Source organism: Ostrea edulis, chromosome 1 (assembly GCF_947568905.1).
Source record: "Ostrea edulis chromosome 1, xbOstEdul1.1, whole genome shotgun sequence".
NCBI lineage: Eukaryota > Metazoa > Mollusca > Bivalvia > Ostreida > Ostreidae > Ostrea > Ostrea edulis.
This window is the reverse complement of record NC_079164.1, coordinates 50,078,312-50,104,599: the sequence shown is the minus strand read 5'-3', so window position 1 is coordinate 50,104,599 and position 26,288 is coordinate 50,078,312. Positions and strand designations below refer to the sequence as shown.

At 35.7% G+C, this 26,288-nt stretch overlaps 1 protein-coding gene across 1 annotated transcript in view; it reads left to right on the top strand.

Annotated features, from left to right (window-relative positions):
* The window catches only part of LOC125651342 (apoptotic chromatin condensation inducer in the nucleus-like), a 37,091-nt gene extending 11,148 nt beyond the window's left edge, over nt 1–25,943 (top strand). The window contains exons 11-21 of the mRNA XM_048879908.2: nt 8,294–8,360; nt 10,892–10,937; nt 12,035–12,192; nt 12,444–12,578; nt 12,879–13,068; nt 17,115–17,356; nt 18,743–18,850; nt 21,622–21,922; nt 24,439–24,542; nt 25,440–25,532; nt 25,648–25,943. Coding sequence (XP_048735865.2) covers nt 8,294–8,360; nt 10,892–10,937; nt 12,035–12,192; nt 12,444–12,578; nt 12,879–13,068; nt 17,115–17,356; nt 18,743–18,850; nt 21,622–21,922; nt 24,439–24,542; nt 25,440–25,532; nt 25,648–25,824 — 1,621 coding nt within the window. The 3' untranslated portion in view covers nt 25,825–25,943. The remainder of the gene's footprint in view (nt 1–8,293; nt 8,361–10,891; nt 10,938–12,034; nt 12,193–12,443; nt 12,579–12,878; nt 13,069–17,114; nt 17,357–18,742; nt 18,851–21,621; nt 21,923–24,438; nt 24,543–25,439; nt 25,533–25,647) is intronic.
* Nucleotides 25,944–26,288: the final 345 nt, after the last annotated feature.

Genomic DNA, 26,288 nt, shown 5'->3' with positions numbered 1-26,288 from the left:
TATTGGTCCCTCTTATTACACCAAAATACAGCATTTTTAGCTATTTTTGGTGCTTGATGTCTAGATAACCAAGAAAGACAATACAGTTCTGTAAACACAAAAAAAAGTACCTCCTTTGTGCTGCAATTTAAACCAAATATGATGTGAAAATTCTGTATCATACTCCAGTACTGATGCCTTCATTATGGGTATCAGAAACAAAATGCTGACTCAGCATTTTTTGACTCTTCATTGCCCTCAGTCTTCCAAGGTAGGTCAAATTTGTGGAATTTGTGTTAATTTAATAAAACTCTATCATATGTGATTAACTCATAAAAATATTGAGCTCGGCAAATAATATCGTTTCTTTTGGCAAGGATTGTAAATTGGGTACCCTCAGGAAATCTGAAAAGTCAATATAATTAACTCATGGTGATGTTTATATACTATATGCACCAATATATTAATATCAAATGAAAACAATTCATCATTATAATTTTTTTTTAATAAATATTAATGTTGAAATTGATAATTCATTGAATATTATGCAAATCATATTTATTATACACAAAAAATGTCCAAAAATTTTGAAATAATGCACTGACACATTTCATCTCGTGTATCAGATTCCCCTCTAGTTAAATCATAACAAGACAACCATAGGCCTTAATGAGTTTGCACAGTGCTCATATATATATATGGATTAAACATTCTTTTTGAAGAATTTATCGATGTGCAAGCTCTGGGCATTTTACTCACAAACTAAATGAAAGTGCAAAGCCCCTTTATATTATGCTTGCGAGTAAAATGTCCGGAGTTCACACATCGATAAATTCTTCAAAAAGAATGTTTGATTCTTATAATTCCAATTTGTTCCCTGTATTACCAATTTCATTAATTTGAATAGATTCCCCGCACTATGTTATTTGTTTTCAGGCCCGTATGTATGTATAGCTTTTCTGGATTTATTTATGTGTAAATTCCCATTTACCTTTATTTTTGTTCAATCAAAATAATTGTAATAAATAAAATTGAAATGATTTGCATGTAAAACTTTGATCCCCTATTGTGGCCCCATCCTATCCCTAGGGGTCATGATTTTAACAAACTTGAATCTGCACTATATCAGGAAGCTTTCATGTAAATTTCAGCTTTTTGGGCCTAGTGGTTCTTGAGAAGATTTTTAAATGATCCCACCCTATTTTTGCATTTTTGTGATTATCTCCCCTTTCAAGAGGACACGGCCCTTCATTTGAATAAAATTGAAAGCCCCTCACCCAAAAATGCATTTTGTCAAGTTTGGTAGAAATCTGCCCCGTGGTTCTGGAGAAGGAATAGATAATGTAAAAAAGTTTACAGACTGATGGACAGACAACTCAGGTGATCAGAAAATTCAGCTCAGGTGAGCTAATAAAAACTATGACAATGTTTAATCATTAATCAAATATAGTTGAATGTAATAGTAAATTTTGGCCAAGGGGTCGTCTCAAAGTTCGTATTTTGTAATTCATCTACATTATAATTCAGCATCAATCAAAAACAAATGATTAAGTGTGTTTTATGCACATATGTTGACTAAAGTAACGTTATCTTAGACAAAAATGTGACCTACTGTCCACATTCAAGTTTTTGACACACATGCACGCACACACACTGCATGTGACATCTATGTAGCTATATCAACTAGTTACAGTTATTTTAAATTGCACAATATACAACAGTCATAAAAGAGATTTTTTACACATCTTGACCATTAGGTACAATTTAAAACATGATGAAAGAGAGAGGATTGTTTTCCCATGGAAATGCAATATTTGAATGCAAATTTTACATTAAGTTCAGATTTTACATGAAGTTCAAAATCAAAGCACGATAGATATTGAAAATACATGCGATTACTTTCATCTCATGCAAGATGTACTATTATATATCCAATTTTACCATCCAACTAAAAATTTTAAGTGCCACTGCAGTATGCTATGTAAAAACAACAAATGTATACACTTGACTCTTGCAGAAGAAAAATCATAAAATTTAATACATTTATGTCTTTCTGTCAAGATTTTTCCAAGAATGATAAAATTATGACAAAATAAGTGTATTAGACACACATGTGCAATGGAGGAAGTAAAGTGATTCATTGCAAGCAAATATGTACATGTCATAAAATAAACAATATCATCCTTTATTCAGATGAACAATTCATGACATCATCTTCTCAGACTTTTTTTTTTATCTATTTGAGTCTGTTGAAACTATTTTTGCAGATGTGACCTATATTATACAACATATTTGTGAAAGCCTTGATAAGATAAATTTTAAAACTTTTTTCTCAATTGATTTTGGTATTCATCAGCTGATTATGACATTGGCCTTTGGATATGTACACTTACAGATAATTATGATTGGCCTTTGAATAATTACACTTACAACTTTTGCCAAGGAACTAGTACACTAATTGTAAGAAAATCTTTTTACATGCCAATTACAGAGAAAACTTCATTAACTAATCCACATGCACTTTCACTTAATTCATTTTCATTTAACATATCAACTACATCTACAAGTGCACTGTCAGCAGCTTCCACTTTGGAAATTTCCTCCACACAAACTTTTGATTTCTTTGGTTCGGATGGACCCCTTTTCATTTTTGTTAAGAACTGAGCAATGCAACCTCTAATCTAGTTTGGACTCAGCCATTCACATTGCTTGAACAACTTCTGTCCATTTTCATTTGTCACCTTTTTTAGCTCATTTGAAAGAGCATACACGTCAGGACGATTTCCATTTTTCTCGCATCTAATACATACATTTTGTATGTATTCTTTCACTTTTGGAGAGAATCTGCTCATTATTCTTTTAGATTTTAATGCCCATCCTTTCCTGTCACTTTCCCCAATACCTGAACTTAACGGAGTCTGCTGTGTTTCCTGAAGGATGGAATCTTGATACTGCTTTAAGGTTTGGCATTGCTCAGCATATATGGTAACGGCCATATCCATTCCAGACATAGTATTCTCATACGAATGAGTCCCAATGTGAATATGTCTTTCCAAATTAGAGGCTCTAGCAAAGGTTTTAACGCAAGCACGGTCAGGACAAGTAAAGTAGGCAGAATTCCCCTCCATATACATTTCAGCAACTTCTGCCTGGCTATGTTCACCTGTATCACTTTGTGTTGTGTGTGGCAGTGATACCCTCCCCTTCAGCTGTGCACCTGCACAGAATGATTGCAACACCTGAAAATGGGTTATAAAATGTCAGTATCACCATGTCATCAAACTTAACATTCAATCATGAATTTAAAATCCTTTCCTTGAATGTTTCAAAAAAAGATATCAATGAGTAGTTGCCCTTCAAGTCCAAGTAAAAATTTATCAATTGTACATCACTTCTCTTTGTCACCAGATCTTGCGTCTCAAAATATTAATTTACAAAGTGAAACAGAACTACTAACCACTATGACTACTACCCCCCCCCCCCTTACACCCACCTCTCATTACACCATCTATACTACTGAGAGTTGTAGACTCACAGACAAGAGGCCTAGGGGCTACATTGTTCACCTGAGTCACTTTGGCCCAGATTTTATTCAGCTGTTACCATTTTAAATGTTTTTCCCCCTCATTATTAATGAAAAAGTTTGTCCCAATAGTGTGGCCTCACCTAGTACTAAAGGGTCACAACATAACTATGATACAAGGTCAAAGATCATGGTATGGATGATAAGCCAAGGTCCTGCCATATTAGGACTCTATATTACATGCAAATAAGAAAACCCTACCTTAGATAGATGTTTCCCTAAATCTTGCCATATACAAGACTTTGATCCCGTACACACACCCCCCCCCCCCCCCCCTTCTTATTGATTCGAAGAAACTTGAATCTGCACTGCATGGGGATGCTTGTATGACTTATTAAAGTCGTGTTTTTGATATGGAAAGTTTTACAAAATTTTCCTTACATATTCCAATGTAAAACTTTGATCTCCTATTGTGACCCCACCTTAACCCCTGAAGTCATGATTAGATAAGCATGCTTGTAATCACTCACCTGCATCTTACTGACTTTCTCTATGGACAGATTACAATCATTTACATTCCTGATGACTTGGCCTTCCCCAATATTATATGCTTTTCTTGCCACTAGGCCTTCATCCGTAAAGGTGAAATTGTTGAGCGTGGTGATCTGGGGAATCCTGAGCTTGGTCTTTGACTCACTCTCATGTGGTACTGTAACAATACAAACTTGGGTCCCCTTTACACCTCCATGACTTTCCAGAGCTAATTTCATATCGTATGGGCTAAGGATGTCATTACCTTCATTTGAGTATTTCAACATATGCAAGCGGCATGATCCAGTTTTGCTATCACATAGGTCTTTTCCAGACTGTGGCTCACTAAAGTTGTATTGCCGTACATGAATCGGAAATTCCCTATTGTTCTGTTGCAAAAATCCAAGAAGGTTAGAACAGTGATAGCAAGCTGCATTATCACTTTTGAGGAAAACTTCTTCCAGCTCAGGTTTATTTGCATGCAAGTAATCAAACAGATGAAGCAGAATATTTGCAACTGAAAACCACCCTTGAGAACCATTTTCAAAGATATGGATGTAAGATTGTAAATCCAACTCCCCATCGTCATTGGATGATTTGGTAACAAGACATGACACATGCCAACTCATTCCTCGTTTTCCAAAGAAATCTGACTGTGTTTCACGAAACTGAAATGGTAAATACTTCATAGCCCAGTCCATGATGAGTAATCCTTGATTCAAGTTCATGTTCTTCAAAATATCTGTCTTTGCTTTGTCTTGATGCAAGGTTCTCATTATATGTCTTTTCCATTCCAACAGATCTTTTTCAGCAACATCAATTTCATGCTTAAGTTCTTCCTGTAAAACTTTCATCCTCTATTGTGCCCCCGCCCTACCCACACTAGGACCAAGATTTGAACAAACTTGAGAAGATTTTAAATTTATACCCCATTCTATTTTGCCCTTTCTTGATTATCTCCCCTTTGAAGTGGACATGACCCTTCACTTTGAACAGACTTGCATCCCTTTCACCCAGGGATGATTTGTGCCATGTTTGGTTTAAATTGGCTCAACGGTTCTGAAGAAGAAGATAAAATGTGAAAAAGTTTATGGACAGACAGACAAAAGGCATCTGGAAAGCTCACTTCACCACTACGCTACAGGTCTGGACACCCAATACTTTCAGGAAACCGGAGCAAACACATATATTTCATTTTAGCCGTGATTTTTCTACATTTCTCAAAAGGGTCCTGTGGCTTTCGAATTGGGAAAATTGTCGATATTTTCGTCAAATTGACAACCAGCATTTCATATTGTAAATAATATAATCATATACAAGTAAACAAACACAACTTGATGTCATTCTTCTTTTATTTCATATTATTTTCTTTTCTATAAGATATATTATCTTCAAATTCTAAAACTTATGGTATACATATGTATGACTGTAATTTGACTACATGCACTCATTTCGTAGTGTGCACGAGCAGTATGGATCTGATGATGTGTGGCTTGTTTCATTAATCATTGTACCGTAGTGTTCCTGGATCCTGACATATTATCTGCTAAGGAATAACTACTTCCTTGCCTCAAGTTAATAATTTTTTCATTTACAATGGAAGTTGGATTTTTTCCACCAAGTCTTCCCGACCCCCTAGCCCCCAAATCAACTGGATAATCACTTTTGGGGGTATCAGGACAACTCGCCCCCAAGACAACTTGCCCTTTTTTAAAAGACAACTCGCCCCTTCATCGGGACAACTCGCCCCTAAGACAACTCGCCCTATTAGAATTTACCATTCGTTTTAAAGTATGAAATAAAAAGACTAATCCGAGATTCCTCTGACTCTTACCCCCGCTTTTATATTTGACATGTGCGGGGGAGAGTCAGAGCGGACTCCATATTGAAAAGTGGGAATTCAGCGACACCAGCTGGTGTCGCTGCTTTACCTACCTCTTACAACTTTATTTCGCGGATCTATCTTCCAAGACGTGAGAATTCAGTTAACGGAAGATAAATCTATAAATAGATCATGATTAATACGATGCTATCGCCGTTTAAACGGCCCTAACACCGACAAATGGAGCATCACTTGAATTAGGTCGCCGCCTCGCCATTTGATTTCTTTGCGCATGACGTCAGCACATGTAAACACAAAATTCCGTCGTTTAAACGGCGATAGCATCGTATTAATCATGATGTATCTGTAGAATAATCTTCCGATAACTGAATCCTCGCGTCTTGGAAGATGGGTCCGTGAAATAAAGTTGTAAGAGGTAGGTTAAGCAGCGACACCAGCTGGTGTCGCTGAATTTCCACTTTTCAATATGGAGTCCGCTCTGACTCTCCCCCGCAGAAGTCACAAAATAAAAGCGGGGTTAAGAGTCGGAGGAATCTCGGATTATAAAAAGACGTATCTTTATAGGGTTAAAAATGTGAATAACACACACACATAAAAATGAAATGTGATAATATATTTATATATGATATTGGGGGCGAGTTGTCTCAAGAGAAGGGGGCGACTTGTCCTGAGAGAGGGCGAGTTGTCCTAAGTGGGGGCGAGTTGTCCAGCATTCCTTTTGGGATCATCCGGATGATGCTGTCCTTAAAATTGGACAAAACCCCCAGAAACTGAATCCCGTGACTCTACAGCTTTTTCACATAACTATCAAAGATCTCTGTATAGCAAAATTTTCTTTTAGTATTGAGCATAAATACTAGTATTTACCTAATCAATTATCACTGTTATATTACCAAATCACAGATTAATCATTTGGTATCACTTCTTTTCTTAAGGTACCCATACTTTTGTTTTTCAAAAAGTCAAGAAGATCGTAAACAAATAATTTTTAATTTGGGGATTGGTGGGGGAAAATGGAGTTAGCAGTGAAACTTGATACATATGATAATCACCTTACACTTCTCATTTTCTTAAATTAAAAACAGTATATTTAGGCGGACGGGGATTACCATGATTACTACACGAAACAAAAGTCTAACGTTTTAAAAATGCAAATTCTCCTTACCAGCTCCAACCGGAATTGCCTCCCTTGACCGATACCAATGTACTTTACACAAAGAAGGGGATGCACCTCGATCTGCCTTCGCATTACTTGAAGAGGGGTGGTCTGGAGCACTACACTTTGTCCGTGTCCTTTTCCAATACACGCCATAATAGTCACGATGTTTTTGACATATATTCAATTTGAACGTCTGCGCGGTAACACAGAAAAATCCGGTCCGATAGAGAATCAAGAGAGGTTCTGGTACATATATATTATAATCAGAACTGTTCAATGAACGTAGATGTGCAGATGTATCTTTCGTACAATTCGTCAATGGTGTAATAACAGAATCTTCGGAATAATGATTAGATTTTCCACAAATAAAGCTAGGATCACCAAAACCAGAAAAGTCGCAGGATACCGCCATTTATACATTTATAGTATACCTTTAGCGACTCCTTGTTGAAGAGTTCCACGGGGAAATCCCCGTTTCGATTGAACTACAGAATAAATGTAACTATTGTGGGTTTTTTTTTCACTTTTAAAACTATTTCTGAGCTTTGAAATGATAAATTTGATTTTTTTCATGAGTAATATCAATTAAATTTTTGTTTAGAAGTTATTAAATAACGACTGTGCAATCAAATTAATTTTCTTCAAAGGTCGGAATATAACGAGTACTGGTGGCAATTTTCAACAACTTCTCATCATTTGCCAAGCTCCATAATAAATTTCTAAATGGATGATGAGTACATTGAAAATATGGAAATATAACCAATCATATTTGTTGTCTACCTTACATGATATAGGTGCTCAAAGTTCACTAAAAATGAATACCTCAAATAGTAGGCCATGTTTGTCGCACCCCCCTTTAAATGTGTCGAACATGGTATATCATCCAACAGTCGCAAATGATACATCAGACTGCATATTTCATCATACCAAGAAGTTTTAATTCATAAAACTAATATTAACTAATTCAATTTATCACAAAAAATCGGTAATTTTAGACCATTTTCTTCTAGGGATTGACCGAAATGCAGTTTGCTCGTGTTACTATAAATAGAATGAACTTGACCTATATTTTGGTCTCGCGATTGACTCACTTTAGACCGTACATCAAAAAAATATTATCATTGTTGGAAAGTTTTGACCCCCCTTCTGGAATATTTTTCTGATTTTGCCTGTTTTTCTCTGAGACAAGCACTTAAGAGGACAGAATTACACAAATTAGCTTTAGATACCACCTCATGTCTTGCTGGTTTTCTTTCAGAAACACGTCAGTGGAGATGGAAGATGGAGAAATCCCTTCAGATCCTGTGTCGTCTACCACTGACAAGGTATGTAATACTGTAGCATCTGTCCTACAGTTCGACAGAAAAGGAGCTAATTGGTCGTGTTTTTATGTATTTATTTATGACCACAGTCATTACAGAGAAGATAAAACTGAGAAAAGATGATGCCATTTTGAAAGTTAGATGTTATCTAAGTGATAAATTTTTAATTTATTTCATAATGTTCACCAGCATAGTTTAGTGTTAATAGCAGTAAGAATTCTGTTATATAAGAAATGAGATAATTTGTAGGGAAAATGCTCCTTTTTTGTACGATTTTCTGAGATGTGAGATTTTATACTGCATAGTACATTGAAAGAAGACGGACAAATGGATGACCAAGTCTCAGTGCTGCCATCTGCTAAGAATTCCCTAGTAGGGTCAAACAGCCTCCAATTAACCTGTGCCCCAGCCTACCAAACCATTTGCCACATAGATCTGGCAACACCGTAGCATAAATATACGACCTGGCAACATCTTTGTAAAATGTATTGTCTGGCAAGGCAACTTCCAAGTTAACAAACTGGCATACAGAAAATAGAACTCCTTTTGAGGATATGCAACTTATAACATTTCTATCAAATTTGAACACTACCAGCGTGATAAACAATAAGTCTGCTAATGGAAGAAACTCAAGAAAAAGAGTGCAGTTCATGCATAGTGTTGTATGCAGCATTGTAATAACCAGTTAAAAAACTATTTGAACTGATTTATACTCTGAACAAAGGATATCATTTAAAATTATGTGCAACTTCTAATGGATATGTCAGTCGTTTAACTTCTGACTCGTACAGTAATGCTTTCATCAGTGAGCTAAACTGTTATGTGGAACAATTGTGACCTCGTATCATTTGGTGTCAATGAATTGTTGGATCAGCTCTGAACAAAACAGACGCCTTCTGGAAAGTTTTTTGTTCAAAAGTCGTTGAAAGAGTCCAACGGAAATGTTTCGGCATTTTATCATAAATGGATACTATGGGTCTAGAAAGTGGATGATTGCAAAAATATTCCCACCACTGCAAATATCTTGTGATTGTTCAGTTGCAAAGGACACCTATGACAAATGAAACTTTCATGTGTACCAATACTTAGTACTTGGTTGAAGACAGTTATTATAACGAAGATAGCTGTATTGTGTGAACTTTCCTGATGTTTACAGTAACTAGCTGTAAACTCATAATCTGAATAGTATGGTTTTCATTGGATTAATTATAGTTCAAAACGTTGACAAACCTCTGGGAAGTGACATCTGCTCATTCCAGTGAATTTTTCATTCTCATAAAAGAACTGCAATAGCAAAAAAAAATTTATCTCATCGTTGGATTGTTCATAGTTATGAACAACTATGAACCCAAACTTGTAGGGACACCTTTGTTTATGTGACTGCAGTGATTTCATCATTGGATTATGTGTAGTTATGAACTATTAACCCAAGCGTGTGGGAACACATTTTTATATGTGACTGAAGAGATTTCATTGTTCATTCGTTCATAGTTATGAACAACTATGAACGCAAGCTTTTAGGGACGTCTTCGTTTATGTGACTGCAGTGATTTCATTGTTGGTTTGTTTATAGAACAAATCACTTGAACCCCAAACTTGTTGGAACGCCTTCGTTTACTTGACTGCAGTGATTTCATCGATGGATTGTTCATAGAACGAATCACTTGAACTCCAAACTTGTTGGAACACCTTCGTTTACTTGACTGCAGCAATTTCATCATTGGTTTGTTCATAGAACAAATCACTTGAACCCCAAACTTGTTGGAACACCTTCGTTTACTTGACTGCAGCAATTTCATCATTGGTTTTTCATAGAACGAATCACTATGAACCCAGACTTGTAGGAACACCTTTGTTTATGTGACTGCTGTGATTTCACCGTTGGATTGTTCATGGTTATTAACAACTATGGACTATTGAACACTTGTCTTGTGATCTTTTCTTCGTTGGATTAAACCTAGCTAATAAATCCAGTTAAATTTGGGACACTTTGTGACATGTGACCCACTCTGTCTTTAGAGAAATTGACAGCCAGGACACTACCTAAATATTTTTGGGGGAATCCACCGGTTTTTACATCCCTTTTATCGTTCATCCCTATTGCTCGTAGACTAGATAGCATCAGCCGTTGGGAAAACTGAACCATTGTAGTTTGTTTTGGAATCGCCCCTAAACTGAGGTCATAGTTCAGAAGTCATAGTGCAGCACTCAAGTATTGGCGGTATTTTTGCTTCAGTAATCATGTCTTTTTTGTTGCAGCAGGTCAGGTCATGGTCAGTCATGCTTTTACTGTGTGCACTGATGTATGACAGGTGGACCACCAGCCTCATATATTTATTTTCATAACTGATCATGTCAAAATTTATGTTAAAACATAAAAACACTGTTAAAGTAAAATTTTGATTATTTTAATGTGGATAACAAGATTTGAAATGCAAACTCTATCAAAATATATTTGCATACATGTATGTTTATGGTATGTATGTGTTGATGTGTACTAATAGTTGGATTTTATTTTTTATTATATTTCACAGGAAGGGAAAATAGAGGATAAGAAACAAAAGACAGTTTCCTCATCAGGTTTGTAGAGTTTCAATATTTCATATTGATATCGAAAATTTAATTAAATTTTATTATCTCCTGGGTGAACAGTGCATTAATGGAAAGGCAATTAGAATAGTCTATCAGTGTGATAGTCCCTGTTCATAGTATAGCAAGATGGGATAGATCTGTTTCTCATGGATTATTGTATCATTAGCAGACACTTGATTAAATTGAGAATAAGTGAAACTTACCTCTTTGATTGCATATAAATATCTAATCTTGGCTGAGATTTGGCACGCCTGGATATTTGGACTGACACCTTCACTGGATCTCGGAGCAGTCCTTCATAAATTCATGTCTGGAAATTCACATTCAGCGTCAGCCAGTTGTAGATATTAATGTGCACTTAAGTGACCTAGCTGTTCACTTCAGATAAGTGATTTGAATGTTTAAAAACTAAATCTCTATCACTATATATATCGAAGGCTACAACAATTTTGCTACGTTTCAGACAGATTTTGTCGTTAAACAGGGTCTGTTGACATTTATCATTTTAATGATGGAACATTTTTTTATACACACACTTCAAAAAAGATTTTAACAATTGCTTTTTGAATATTTAAGCAATTTCATCTGCTAGTTTTACGACTATTTTGCCATGTCTGAAATTATGACATAAATTGAAATCAACACTACCACTTGTACCACTCTCCAACAATTAAAGTCAGTGTTTCTTCTTTTATATTAAGTATAAAAACAAATTACTTGTTTACTGGTTAAACCATGGCAAGCTTATTGTCCTTCACAGCAGCTCCATCCATCACCTGCATCTTGTCAAGTAGAAACTCTCTCAGGAGACAATGAACTTGCTATTGTTCATGTAGCCAAAATTGGTATAAACCAGAACTGTTTAATTTGAAGCTTCTGGTTCATGGATTGCAAGTATGAACCATTTGATATCACAGCACCTTAACCAGTTTACACGTAGTATATTTAAAAATCATTTGTGTGAAGGAATTTCATGTATTCCTGCTCTTCTTACTTAATCACAGTTTGAAATCCTAGACTTCTTTAAAAAATATTTGTTAATTAACATTGTAGTGATAGTTATCAATATTTATTGTTTGAAATAGAGGATAAAACCCAGAAAAAGTCAGTGGAGCCTCAGGAGAAGCCAGTCAGGAAGAGGAAATGGGGATCTGCCAGGTCCACCAACAATGCCACCCAGGGTACCACAGAGGCCAAGACCAAACGATTATCCAGTATAGAGTTCTCCACAGAATCACTCAAGGTTCACTTCACAGACTGCATGTTATCTGTTTCAATAGAAGAAAATTCTACTCCTTTCCATTTTTGATGTGATCAAAAAAAAAATTTAGGGGGAAATTGTTGACTATTGACATTCTTTAGATAAATGCTTTTGTTTGACAGTAGATACATGTATGTGACATATCTGTATTAACACAAAATGAACTTTGTACAGAGAAAGCTAGTTTCCTATATTCTAGAATGGTATTGAAAATGTGAGAAATTTCTGTACAGGAGCTGATGCCAGACATCAAGTCCAATCCTATTGCTGAACCAGTTTTAGATCTTGATTTGCCAGATGAGAGGATCTCAGATCAGGAAAATGAACCAGAGGAGACAATACATGAGCACAAGATTCAGAGAACTATTGTGAGTTTCAAAGAGTCTGATTAAGTTATTTTAAAGATAAAGTGCATGGAATTCAAATCAGTAGCAAATACTCATTTAGACACAGCAATTTTTTCACAATAAAAAGAAAAACCGATAAAGACATAGCTAAAATACCAAGAAGATGAATGGCCGCTGCCATTGAATTTACTGCTGTATGTTTTCATTAATGTTCATTATGATTGAATAGATTGTGCATGATGATTCGGAAAAGATGATATTCATTATGATTGAATAGATTGTGCATGATTTTAAAAAATGATATTCATCATGACTGAATAGATTGTGCATGATGATTCGGAAAAGAGGGATGAAGGTGATGAAAGGTCAGAGGGTGAGGTTGTGGATGATGATGAAAATAAAGAGAATAAGGAATCGGACAGTGAGGATGAGGAGCAAGAGGAGGTCACTGGTGACCAGGAGGAACCAGCGAGGAAAGTAGAGAAAAAAGAGGAATCTTCACCTGAGAAAAGTAAGGCTTATTGGTTAATTTGATAGTTGTTAATCCATCGTTATTATGAAATCATAAATTGTCCTTAATAAGTACAAATGGCAGCGGATTTCCTTCTCACTGGGGATACAGAATTCCTAATTAGGATCTGCCATATGGCAAGTGCCCTATAGTAATCACTGTCTGCCCGTCAGCACTTTTTAGGAGTCATTCAGGTGACCTATTGCTATTGGTCTGCGTCCGTCGTTGTGCAACGTGCAGCGTCCGTTAAAAACCTCTTCCCAGAAACTACTGGGCCAATCTTGACCAAATGTGTGGTATGTAGCATCTGTAGGTGAAGGAGACCGGAAATTGTAAATTTCATGACCCCCCACCCTAAGGGGCCTTAATTTTGGGATAAAAACTGTAAAATTTATGTATTTCTTTAAAAAAAATTCTTCTTTACTCCTGGGCATCTAGCAGAGAAATTGAGTATATAGTAATGATGAGCAAGGAAGCTTCTACCAAAATTGTAAATTTCATGACCCCCAGGGTAGGGGGTTCTGACCCCAGTGTGGGGCCAAACTTGGTATATAGTGTTTATGTATAAAACGCTTAAATGACATCTTCTTTAGTGCTATTGATACTAAATTGAAACTAAATGGATATTTAGAAAGAGCAGGTAGTCCTTTACTAAAATTGTAAATTTGATGATCCCAGGGGTAGGGGTTTTTGTATATGGGTGGGGCCAAAATGGTCAGTTATTAATGTGTGAACAATAGACATTTTTAACTTCTTGATAACTATCATTCCAATTCTTTTCAAATTTGGTATGGAGCATCTTTGGAAAAAGGAGGACATAAATTGTAAATTTCAGGATTCCTGGATTCAGGGGTGGGGCAAAAACTGTCCAAAATTGACCAATTTTCAAAAATCTTCTCTAGAACTGCATATGTTTAAGAAAAACTAAATGCATAGTGATGTAGAGCAGGAAGGCCTCTACCAAAATTGTAAATTTCATGATCCCCAGGGTAGGGGTTCTGACCCCAGGGCAGGGCCAAACTTACTATATAGTGTTTATGTGTAAAACACTTAATAAATAACTTCACTGAGTTATGGGACGTAGAATTTTTTGATATTTAATATTAATAAGATGATAGCACTATAGTAGTCATTGTCAATCTGTTCATTAGCATTTGAATGATTGCTCAAGTTTCCATGGGAGTATTTTCATAGATTTTATACATAATACATAGATTAGGGAGAGAAAAGCCCCTTTTTATTAGCTCTTCTGAGCCGAAGGCTCAAAGAGCTAATCAAATGGCCATATGTCTGGCGTGCGGTGTGCGTCAACTTTTTGGGAAAAGGGCTATATCTCAAGAACCCCTTGGCCAATTTTTGTCAAATTTGTGACAGGGTATCCTTGGCCCAAGGGCTTTCATTTGTACTAAAACTAGGGTTGTGACCCTTTAACAAGGGGAGATAATTAGGAAAATGTAAACAAAAGTAGTGGTTGCTAAAAAATCTTCTCAAGAACCGCTGGGCAAATTATCACCAAACTTATGCATAAGGATGAGAATAGGTTGTAGATTTAAAAAAATTGTTCAAGGCATCATCCTGGGGCAAAGGGTGTGGTCTCAAGGTCACTTCAAAGTTGACCTTAAATTTTGTTTTGTTAAAACTTTGATATTTTGCTTAGTATAAGGACTAGGATCATCAAATTTTGTCAGTTGATGCATCTTAGGACCTAATATCATGTTGTCTCAAAAGTAGGTCATGGTGACCTACTTGAATTTTGCAGGTAATTATTATTAAATGGATTTTGATGCTTATCTTGGATACTTTTGAGCCTATGATCTTCAAAAGTTGTCAGTTGATGGATCATGGGACTTTGAACTGCGTCATGTGAAAAGTATGTCACCATGACCTACTTTCTGAATTTTATGGCTAATCATTTATGAATACATTTTAGGTTGTTATTTCAGATACCGAGAGGTTTAGAATCATCAAACCTTGTAAGTTGATGCGTCTAGAGGCCTCGAAACATATTTATTAAAAAAAGTAGGTCACAATGACCTACTTTTTTAATGTTGCAGACATTCAAATTTCACATTTTCAATTTTAGATGCATATTTTGGACACTATGAAAGCTAGGATCATCAAACTTTGTCAGTTGATGCATGTTGAGTCTTCATAGTTTGTTGACCAAAAAGTAGGTCACCGTGACCTACTTTTGGAATTTGACGGCTATATTTTAATATTTCAGATACTATTTGACTTACAATCATCAAACTTTGTCAGTTCATGGGTCTTGAGTCTTCAGAGTGTGTCGACCAAAAAGTAGGTCACTGTGACCTACTTTTGGAATTTGACGTTTATTCTGAATATTTCAGATACCGTATTTTGCCGAATATAATACGCAGTGGTATTTTATATGCACCCCCCACTTTGAGCCTAAAAATTAGTGAAAAAACGCACTTCGGGTGTATTATACGCAGCAAAAAATTTGACCAAGCGGTAATCTTGATTTTATACTTTGTGGTAATTTTCACTTAATATTTTTGCAGAAATAATGAATTCTAAACAAAGCACAATAATTCTTCAATGAGAATCTTCAGGGAAATATCAACCCGGACAAGCCTGTTCATTTCAGCAAAGCACGATATTTTGTAGCATTAAAGTCTTAACTGACTCGATATTTCCTTTGTTGAATTTGTATTTCTGCAAGGTTGAAGCCCTCAAAGTCTGATCCATTATCGCTATCGTCGTTAAAAAACTGAAATACTTCACATTCGCCATTTTACTTCAATTCAAAATATTTCCCCTAACATTAAACATCTGTATTTGCCATTGTATTGTAATGAAAAATCTAGAAAGCTTCCTAACGTATAAAGTAACCAATCAGAAACATTTTTACAAGTTTATTTTGGGTTGTCATACAACCTTGACGAATGGAAATCCCTTAAAGTCACTCAGGTATGTAAAACGACAATAGTTGCGCTCAGCAATGGCGGCCCGATAAACACAACGCGACAAAAGTCGCGCGTAGCAGTCTAAGGGTTAAAATCAATCAAATAGCCGATGTTATAAAAATAAAATTAAACTATCGCTTATTTTACTGTAATCAACACACCATGGTAGGTACAAAGGTGCAAATTATCAACTCCTCGTTAACTATGATGACTATGATCAAAGGCATTAATGGGTTCTCTAAATAATTAGTGCTCCGTCTGTAAAAACAATGCACATGACAAGGCATTATTGTGTACACATGCTTTAAATAATGGCGGCATGCGATGTGATGAATAGTCAGATCCAATGCAATTTAATTGGCCGTTTCATGATAATTGAATTATTTAGATATTGTAAGTATCACATTTTCTGCAATTTTACGTTTCTGTAGTAATTTTCTTGAGGTCGAATTTTCTAGCTATTAAATTGGTGAACGTGAAAAGGCATACAGTATCCGAAGCCTTGGTCTTTGAGTGAAATATTACACTACTCAACGCCGAGTTTCATCCAGAAAAAAGGGTCAAAAAACCTATTATGGTATATAATACGCACCCCTTTCTGGCACAAAAAAATTCTCTTAAAAAAGTGCGTATTATATTCGGCAAAATACGGTACTATTTGACTTCAATTATCAAACTTTGTCAGTTGATGCATCTTGAGTCTTTGGAGTGTGTCGACCAAAAAGTAGGTCACTGTGGCCTTCTTTTGGAATTTGACAGCTATATTTGAATACTATTTGACTTGTCAGTTGATGCATCTTGAGTCTTCAGTGTGTCAACCAAAAGTAGGTCACTATGGCCTACTTTTGGACAGTTATATTTAAATTTTCAGGTACTATTTGACTTAACATCATCAAACTTTGTTAATTGATGAATCTTGATTAGTGAGGATATTTTGCCTGTTCTACAATGTATCAGAAAAGCGATTCTAGACCCATGGGCCTCTTGTTTTCAGATTTATCATGGGGCCTTTTCTGACTTGTGAGTTTTCTAGATTTGAATCAAAAGAGAATCATTTAAGATAAATTTATTCACACTTCTATGTTTTAATTTCCTTTGTTAATAACATTTTTATAGAAACAGAGCCGAAAATCATTCGACGAATCAGCCAGCCCAAGCCATTGATTGAACCAGATGAACCAACAGCAGCCAGAAGGTCACCATCTCCTCCCAGAAAACCAGTGTCCAACATTGTGCACATCAGAAACCTGGTCAGACCTTTTACCCTGATCCAGCTGAAAGAGCTTTTGAAGAGAACTGGGAATCTGGTGGAGGATGGCTTCTGGATAGACAACATAAAGTCCCATTGTATTGTTACGGTAGGCAGTTTGTTTAAAGCCTTATTTAAAGATTTTGCAATGCCATGTCTAATAACTTTGATTCATTTATTATGAAAGTTTGAATTAAAAAATTATCTATAAACTGTTTCCAGAATTTAAAGTGTATTAATGCAGTTTTAACCATATCATTTATTACAACACTTTCAGACTTTCACTTTATTGTCTGATGCCATGGACCAATTTCATTGCATTGACACAGGCACACACACACAAGTTCCCTTGTTGTTTTTATTCATGCTTGAACATCCATCAGCACCTTATGGGAAAGATAAAAAGAGTACTAATATGATTAGAATAATCAAACCTGATACATTCCCCATGGGGAGAGGAAAGTGCATATTATTTCTCAAGGTCAAGGTCATACTGTCATGAGTAGTCATGAAGGAAAGACAACTTATAAAGCTAGAATCATGATGTACATGTTCCTATGGTTTTGATGGCAAGTATATTTTCAAAATTGATTATGTCCATATGATTTTAAATTACTAAACATTTTCACTGTCACAAAACATTTCGTCTGTTACAACCAACAAATAGTAAGACAAACATAGCCACATAATTTTCTTATCCAGAATTGTGTGTCAATTTATACATCTTATTTTACCTCCAGTTATCATAACAATGTAGTGTTTTGGGTTGCACTTTCTTTAAATTCTGATATAGCTTATATTCTTACTCAAATTACAAACTGAGGACAGAAATAGACAGTTCATACAGAGATTGATTCTGACAACAAACTGAGGACAGAATGATGTTGAATTTTTTTATAGAAATGAAAATTAACTTGCATGAAATATAAATGAAAGTTGGAATAAGATGTAATTTCATTTTAGTGATATTTACAAGCCTTTTGAGACAAATCAATCATTTAAGATCTGATCAATATGATTTGTCGTGTAAATTTTGAAAGTTAGATGACAGGACAATCCGACAGATTTTTTATCAGTTTCAGGAACTCTGCATGTGTCATTGAAATTGAATGGCAACATGCTAGAAATTTTGTAAAAAAAGAATTTTGAAATTTCCCACTGAGTGACCGTGATCTTTCAGATTTAACCTGAAAACCAGTAGGAATCCAGTATAGCTTAGATCTAGACCAAAAGGATTCGCAGAATTCTCTCCAAATGTTTTTTTTACCTTGCATATTTAATCTAAAAACCGTGAGGAAACTAGACCTTTTTGCAAAGCAATTCCTGTAAGTTTGATGAAAATTGAATGAAATCTTGTAAACAAGGCTGAACTGATATGCACATGAGGGAAGGAACGTACAGATGAACTGGCACGTCACGTTATCCTTATCTGCTTTAAGAGGATGAAAATTTAAACATTTTGTATGGCTAATCAAGAAGTTGGGTCATTTTACAGTATGAAAAGGAAGAGGAGGCCACAGCTACAAGATCAGCCCTTCATGGAACCCAGTGGCCCTCATCTAACCCCAAAATTCTCAGAGTGGAATATGCTTCTCTTGATGAGGTATAGACTTAATAGAATAATTTTATAGGGCTATTGTAATAATCCTGATGTGCTCTGGAAAAGCAGTTTAATGCTATATTCCAGCTTGTTCCAAACTGACAGAGTCAAATTGATACAACCCACTCATGCTTCAAATGCTGGTTAGGTTAAAGTTTATCATAAGCCTGGGTCCTACAATGACCATGTTTCAACATTTCTTCAGACAGAAGTTCTTGAAAGAAGTTGACGTCTGTAGAATTATTGACCTAACCTGAAGTAGGAGGTTGTGTTAACACTACATGATCTGGTAGAAATTTGCACCAAGAATGTAGTCACAATTTGTATTAAAACCAAAAGACTCTTCTGCTCAGTTACTTAAAGGCCGAGGTTTTCAACCGGTCGTTTTTCCTTGGGTAAGTTAAGTGCGGGGCAGAGCTAATTTTAGGCAGGTGTGAAGCCCCGAGTGAACTCAGCTAGCTTGTGTGTACCTTCCTGAATACACAGGATGTTACCTGTGTTACTTGCATTACCTGTACTTTTTCGTAAGATTGATAAAGTCAGGGTAGTCATTTGTCTTGTGCAGGTTAATCGAAATGTTGGTAATTAGATTTAATGAATCGAACATGTTAAAGCTCGATAAATTGATTTTGCATAAATGAGGACGTTAGCCATTGAAAAATTAGGCAAAATATTCTTTATTACAATCATAGTTGCTGCATAAGTTTTCTTGTATCTATTTGATTGCCATTGTCGGATACCCACAGCTGATCTCGTCTTCTACTCATTATGATGAGTAGAAGACGAGATAAGCCATGGTTAGCTGACGATGTGTGACTGCCAAACATGCAGTTTCCGACAGTAGTTCCTGTTCCTCGAAATATTCTAAAACTGTTAATAAAGTTTTCTTCTGTTTCAATTATTTTTCTGGATGGCACACCTGAATTCTTTGGCCACCAAAGTTGTCTGTGACTTGTCTATGACACATGGTCTACAAAAACAGTCAGGACGTTCGGATCTTCTGATAGTTCCTTCAATAAATGGTCCAGACCCAATTCCAACTATTATTCGCAAGCAAGAGCCCTCATAGCGGCTAATTTTTCTTCCGATAAGTTGATAGTTACGTTTGTCACCATATTTTGAGGGAAAATGACGCTTATAGATTTTCAACTGAGTGTAAACAAGACTTCAATGACAGATTTACTCATAATTATTTTTTCTTTATAAACATTAATTATATATAATTACACGTTGTTTCCAATGAGATTTGGTACTCTACATGAAAATACCAAACTTTTGTATCAAACCTGGGTGGGGTGTTTGTTTGTTTTTATCGAACTGGTTTACGTGGTAAGCATCAAAAGATTGCATGGATGCCTCGATCGCCAGATAAGATATACACAAGGAATGTCAATCAATTTCTAGCATCCAAACTGAAGCTTAATTTCACCTAACTGACAAGGGTTCACTGACCAAGTAAATTTGAAGGTAGTGCTTATTTTCTCGACATTTCAGCCTTTACAGCAATACAGAATTCTTTCTTCAAACTACTATGGTACTGGAAAAAATTAATGTTATATCACATGAATGCTGTTTTTCCTGTAATCAAGAGCCTGAAACTCTAAAATATGTTTATATTAGTTGTGAAAAGATATCAATACTCATTAGGTGAGCTACCACGATCAAAAAGCAACCGATCCATGAATGTCATAATGCCGTACACAAAACAATATATTTCTCTCTGATTGAAAAAAAGTGAAGTGCCAAATCTTGTTGATTATCTTTTTTACTTGAACAACAAATACAAAAGTTGAAAAATGTATAAAAATGCAAGAATCTTACTTGTGTAAATTTAAAAATTCTTGGTGTGTTTGGCAACATTTTTGATGTAGCGGATAATAGACTTTTTTCACATTATTTTGTACAGCGAAAAGTAATTGCCTAACGACATTAAACATTATTTAGGAAGTGATGTGCTTCTCTGGTTTCTGTTGTTATTTTGGTGACAGCCAATAGGGTTTAAGTATTTGATAAATGTGTTTGGTTGTGTTGCAAGGGATTATTTTGGTCACTTTTAAATATTTCAATTTTGTTTTTATCTAATGGTATTTCCTGGGCTGTGGAGGAGTCATTTTCATATGTTCAGATACAATGTATATCATATATACACATGTGTATCTTGTTATGATATGCACTACATTTTGTGCTGTTGTTATATATCTACCCACACAGTGTGCTGTTGTTATATATCTACCTACACAGTGTGCTGTTGTTATATATCTACCTACACAGTGTGCTGCGCTGCAGTTTGTGCTGTTGTTATATATCTACCCACACAGTGAGCTGTTGTTATATATCTACCCACACAGTGTGCTGTTGTTATATATCTACCTACACAGTGTGCTGTTGTTATATATCTACCTACACAGTGTGCTGCGCTGCAGTTTGTGCTGTTGTCATATATCTATAAGGTGAAGTGTGGACTTCATAACTTTTGTATAGTTTAATCACTCAGTAAACATGTATAAAACTTTCTATGGCTTAATTGTTTGAGTGCATGTGGGCATTGGAGGGATGGGAAGGACTTCAAAATCAACTGATTTATAACAGCACTCAAAAAATTCAAGTTCACCCATATATAAAATGCTTTTGATCATCAACTGTTAAAAAGAAATATGATAGTTGAGATATACATGTAATTTGATTCATTTATTACAAATGTTATACCAAGTGGAATATAACCTGTTAAAGGAAGTTCAATGAGACATTCAGCATCACGTTTGTTAATATTACAGCTGGAACGCTTCAAAAACCAGGACAAACCAATGGTAATAACCAAAGAGGTCAAGCAGGACACCAGAAAGGAGAGGGAGGAGAAAGAAAAAGCTGAGCGGGAGGCTCGCCGAGAGGCACGTAGAAAGGAGGAAGAGGAGAAAAAGAAACGCAGAACTCCACCAATAAGGGAATGGGACCGCGACAAAATCAGACAATCACAAGAAAGAGAGGAGCCTCCACGACGGGGGAGAAGTAGGTCAAGGTCACCAAGGAGGGGGGGACCCAGGAGCAGGGAACAAGATATGAGGAGAGATAGAAGAGGTACTGATTATAATAGCGAGCACAGTGAGCTCTTGTGGTAATACATGTTTAAGAGAGAATTAGTTCAAAATCCAAAGTTTGGGCTACATTGTTTACTCTTCAGGGCTTGAAACTAACTTTTTATGTCATCAGTCCAGTCTGACTGATGGGGTATAATTTCAACCAGTCCGCAGAAAATTTACCAGTCCACCAGAATTTTCCAGAAATAAATAAAAATGTTGTTAATGTTATTAAAATGAAATATGTAATTTAACTTAATATGCCTCAGACAATATTGTAATACTTATTTGAGATTTATATTACGCCTGATATCTACAGAGGAGTGCCAAATGCGCATTTAAGATTCATAAGAATATTTTCCAGAATGACGTTTTAAAAAATTGACCAGTCCCATCGGACTGACTGTAACAAATGTATGTCAGTCCGCCAGACTTTTAACCAGTCACAGACTGACGGGCATGTGTTGATTTCGAGTCCTGCTCTTGTTATATTTCATTTGAGTCACATGACTCATGCAAGACGTCACCATAACTCATCTATACAACTCATACCAAGATTTTTCCATGGACTAGTATTCAAGAATGAAGCATTTAGGTTTTTCCAAGACACATAATATTACGGAATTACACTGTTGAAAAAATATATATATTGAGGTGACTTCAAGCTACCACAGACTGTGATGTTAAAATGCAAAAATTTCAGTATCAACTTAATTTTCTATTTTTAGAGTAAAAACCTACGCAATATGAAAAATGATATACCAATTGTTTCATAAATCAATAATAAATAAATATTGACTATATGTGTGACAGCGATGTCAGTACTTTTCTTTAAACCTTGCAAGATTAGGCAAAAACATGTAAGGGCTATTCCAGAAATAAATACATGGGGGGGTCGGGAGGCACCTTTTGTATATACCAAGCACCCATAAAAAAAAAAAAAAAATTACCCCATGACCCATCAAATTAATAAACTCATTTTACAATGACCCATCTAATAAAAAAAAAAAAAAACTAACCAGACCCACCACAAAAATATTTTAAAAAATGAAAACGGTACAAATCTCGCGAGGTTTTCGGGACAAACATTCTAGTCAATGACGCGGTAATGCCTGTGCGACATTGTATCACAGTAGTTCTGAAGAAACGATGTCACATCAACAATCAAAGGCATCTATGGCGGGAATGTTGGAAAGATTGGGAGTCCAAACGATGCTATTATCATGAAATGGGTATGGATATGTTTTTCCACGAATCGTTCGTCTTCTAATGGAGCCCGCGCCCGGAGGCCTCTATATCACCATCACACCGACTGATAAATATAATGCATCGGTACCCTCGTATAAATCAACTAAGGTTTGCCTATTTTTATTAGAAAATGGAATACCTATTGGTTTCAAAATATTCCCAAAATCGATGCACTGTAAACTGTAATAGTCTACAGAACAGAGTTCGCCGCGCCGCCATCACGTCCAAAGGGACCCTATTAAACGCGCCTCTAATTTGAAGAGTGCCGTAATGGAAAGTTATGGGCTGCAAAGAGCGACAACTCGAATAGTTCTATGTTACTTTTGATTTCGAAAGCAGCATTTCGAAAGCACGTTTTCAATTTTCCCTCCGACGTTTTGTAACCAACACGACAAGAGCAACAATAAAAATATTCTGAAAACTTAACACCCACGTGGCACAAAATAAAACAATAGAAACTACCCACTACCCATAATAAATATTTTATTAACAATCCCACCACGGACCAATTAAAATATGAAGAAATACGACCACCCACACAAAAAAATATCATTTGCTGCCCGACACCCCCCCCCCCCCCATTTGATCATTTCTGGAACAGCCCTAAACATCCATGATGTAAAATTAAAACATTCCATTCGGAAATTAGTGGATTATTTTCAGCCAATACATTTGGGGGGGGGGGGGGGAGGGGGGGGGGAAGATATTTTTCAATTATTCGTCCTAAAAAAGACATCATAACAGTAACAAGTATTCCTGAATTTTATTCAGTTCACGATCAATCATAATGAACACACTAAGTTTGAGGTAGATATTGTTTGACACCGCATATGTTTTGTTGCTGATAACAGCCAAGTTTACATCAACTGCATCATGTGAATGGGCGGATCAATGTTTAAAGTCATGTTGCAAGATGTTATGTTTTGATAGCTGTCCATCCGGATAACTTTGGAATTTTCTTATTCTATGTGACTGTAATGGATAACTTTGGAATTTTCTTATTCTATGTGACTGTAATGGATAAATGTATGCATAAAAGTATACCCTGTATGAGTAAAAATCCAAATTTTAGTTTTCCTCTCAAACTGGAACATTTTTGTATCTGTAAACCATTCTATGTAAAATTTAGTTATCCCATGGATATTTAGTTGTTATTCAGTAAAAAAAAAAAAAATGCTATTAATTAGGAAACAAACTCTGATATCAAGTTTGAAATTTAACTATTTTTGTTTTTTCTGTCTGTATTTAGTATTTAAAATTGTATTACAGACCAGAAAGTGGAAGAAGAACCACCCGCAAAGCTTCTAGATGACCTGTTTAAAAAGACGAAGACCATCCCATGCATCTACTGGCTAGCACTGACTGAGGAACAGGTAAAATTAAAACAGAAATACCACAGACAGAGGTAACATTAAAACAGAAATACCACAGACAGAGGTAACATTAAAACAGAAATACCACAGACAGAGGTAACATTAACACAGAAATACCACAGACAGAGGTAACATTAAAGCAGAAATACCACAGACAGAGGTAACATTAACACAGAAATACCACAGACAGAGGTAACATTAACACAGAAATACCACAGACAGAGGTAACATTAACACAGAAATACCAGACAGAGGTAACATGAACATAGAAATACCACAGACAGAGGTAACATTAACACAGAAATACCACAGACAGAAGTAACATGAACACAGAAATACCACAGAGGTAACATGAACACAGAAATACCACAGACAGAGGTAACATGAACACAGAAATACCACAGACAGAGGTAACATTAAAGCAGAAATACCACAGACAGAGGTAACATTAACACAGAAATACCACAGACAGAGGTAACATGAACACAGAAATACCACAGACAGAAGTAACATTAACACAGAAATACCACAGACAGAGGTAACATTAAAGCAGAATTACCATGGACAGGAACAGGTAACATTAGATGTACCACTGACAATATTAAAAGTACCACTGATAACATTAGAAGTACGACTGATAACATTAGAAGTATGACTGATAACATTAAAATTACCACTGATGACATTAGAATTACCACTGATGACATTAGAATTACCACTGACAGAGGAACAAGTAATATTAGAATAGAAGTACCACTGACAGAGAATTAAGGAGTGTAAAGATACTTTGACATATGCGGGATTTTTGTTTGTATTTTATTCTTTTTAATATTTTTTTATTATTATTTCCAAACATAGCATTTGAGTTATTATAACAAATAATATAACATTCTGCAGGCGGCTATTCAGGAAAAGAAAAGAAAGGAGGAAAAGGAAGAACAAGAAAAAATGTGGAAAGAGAGAGAAGAAAATGAAGCTAAGAGAATACAAGTAATTCATTTTTACAGCCTTGACAGTTCTCTAGATTGTACTTTCAGTGAAATTGGTTCACAGTAAGAATATAGATATGGCTGATTTGCTACATGTATTTATGTGAACTTTGCAGGAACGAAGGGAGAGAAGCCCATGGCGAGGCGATGAGGATCGCAGGAGAGGAGGAATAAGGGGAAGAAGTCGAGACAGGCCCATCAGAAACCGTAGTGGCAGTCGTAACAGGGACAAGAGTGCTAGAAAACGCAGCAGAAGCGTAGATCGTAGTCGAGACAGGGGAAGGAGAAGATAGAAAAAAGGACTTTTACTAGAACTGATTCATATTATTGTGTTACATCTTCATGTTGCCATTGATCTAATTATTATTGACTGGTATCATAGTTGTCCTGAATAAAATTGATTTTATCTGACTCTCTTTGTTTAATTATACCTGTAATTGTACATAAAAGAAAGGGGAGGAGTGATAGAAAAAAACAGACCAGATTGAAAGTGCCCAAAAGCAGGAAGAAATGTGTACATACAATTTCAACTTCTCATTCCCGATATAAAATATGATACTTGAGTTACCTTTTAACATAAAATTATGGAAGCAGGGGAGTAATTTGTTTCATGCTTCCATTCTTTTCATCTAGAATCTACTGTGTGCAATGTTACAAATACATGTACATGAGTGTAAAGTTATAATTTTTTAATTTAATTTTAAGCTGTTGGTGAAGTAGAGGTCGCATGCAATAACCAAGATGAAATTAAGGCAAT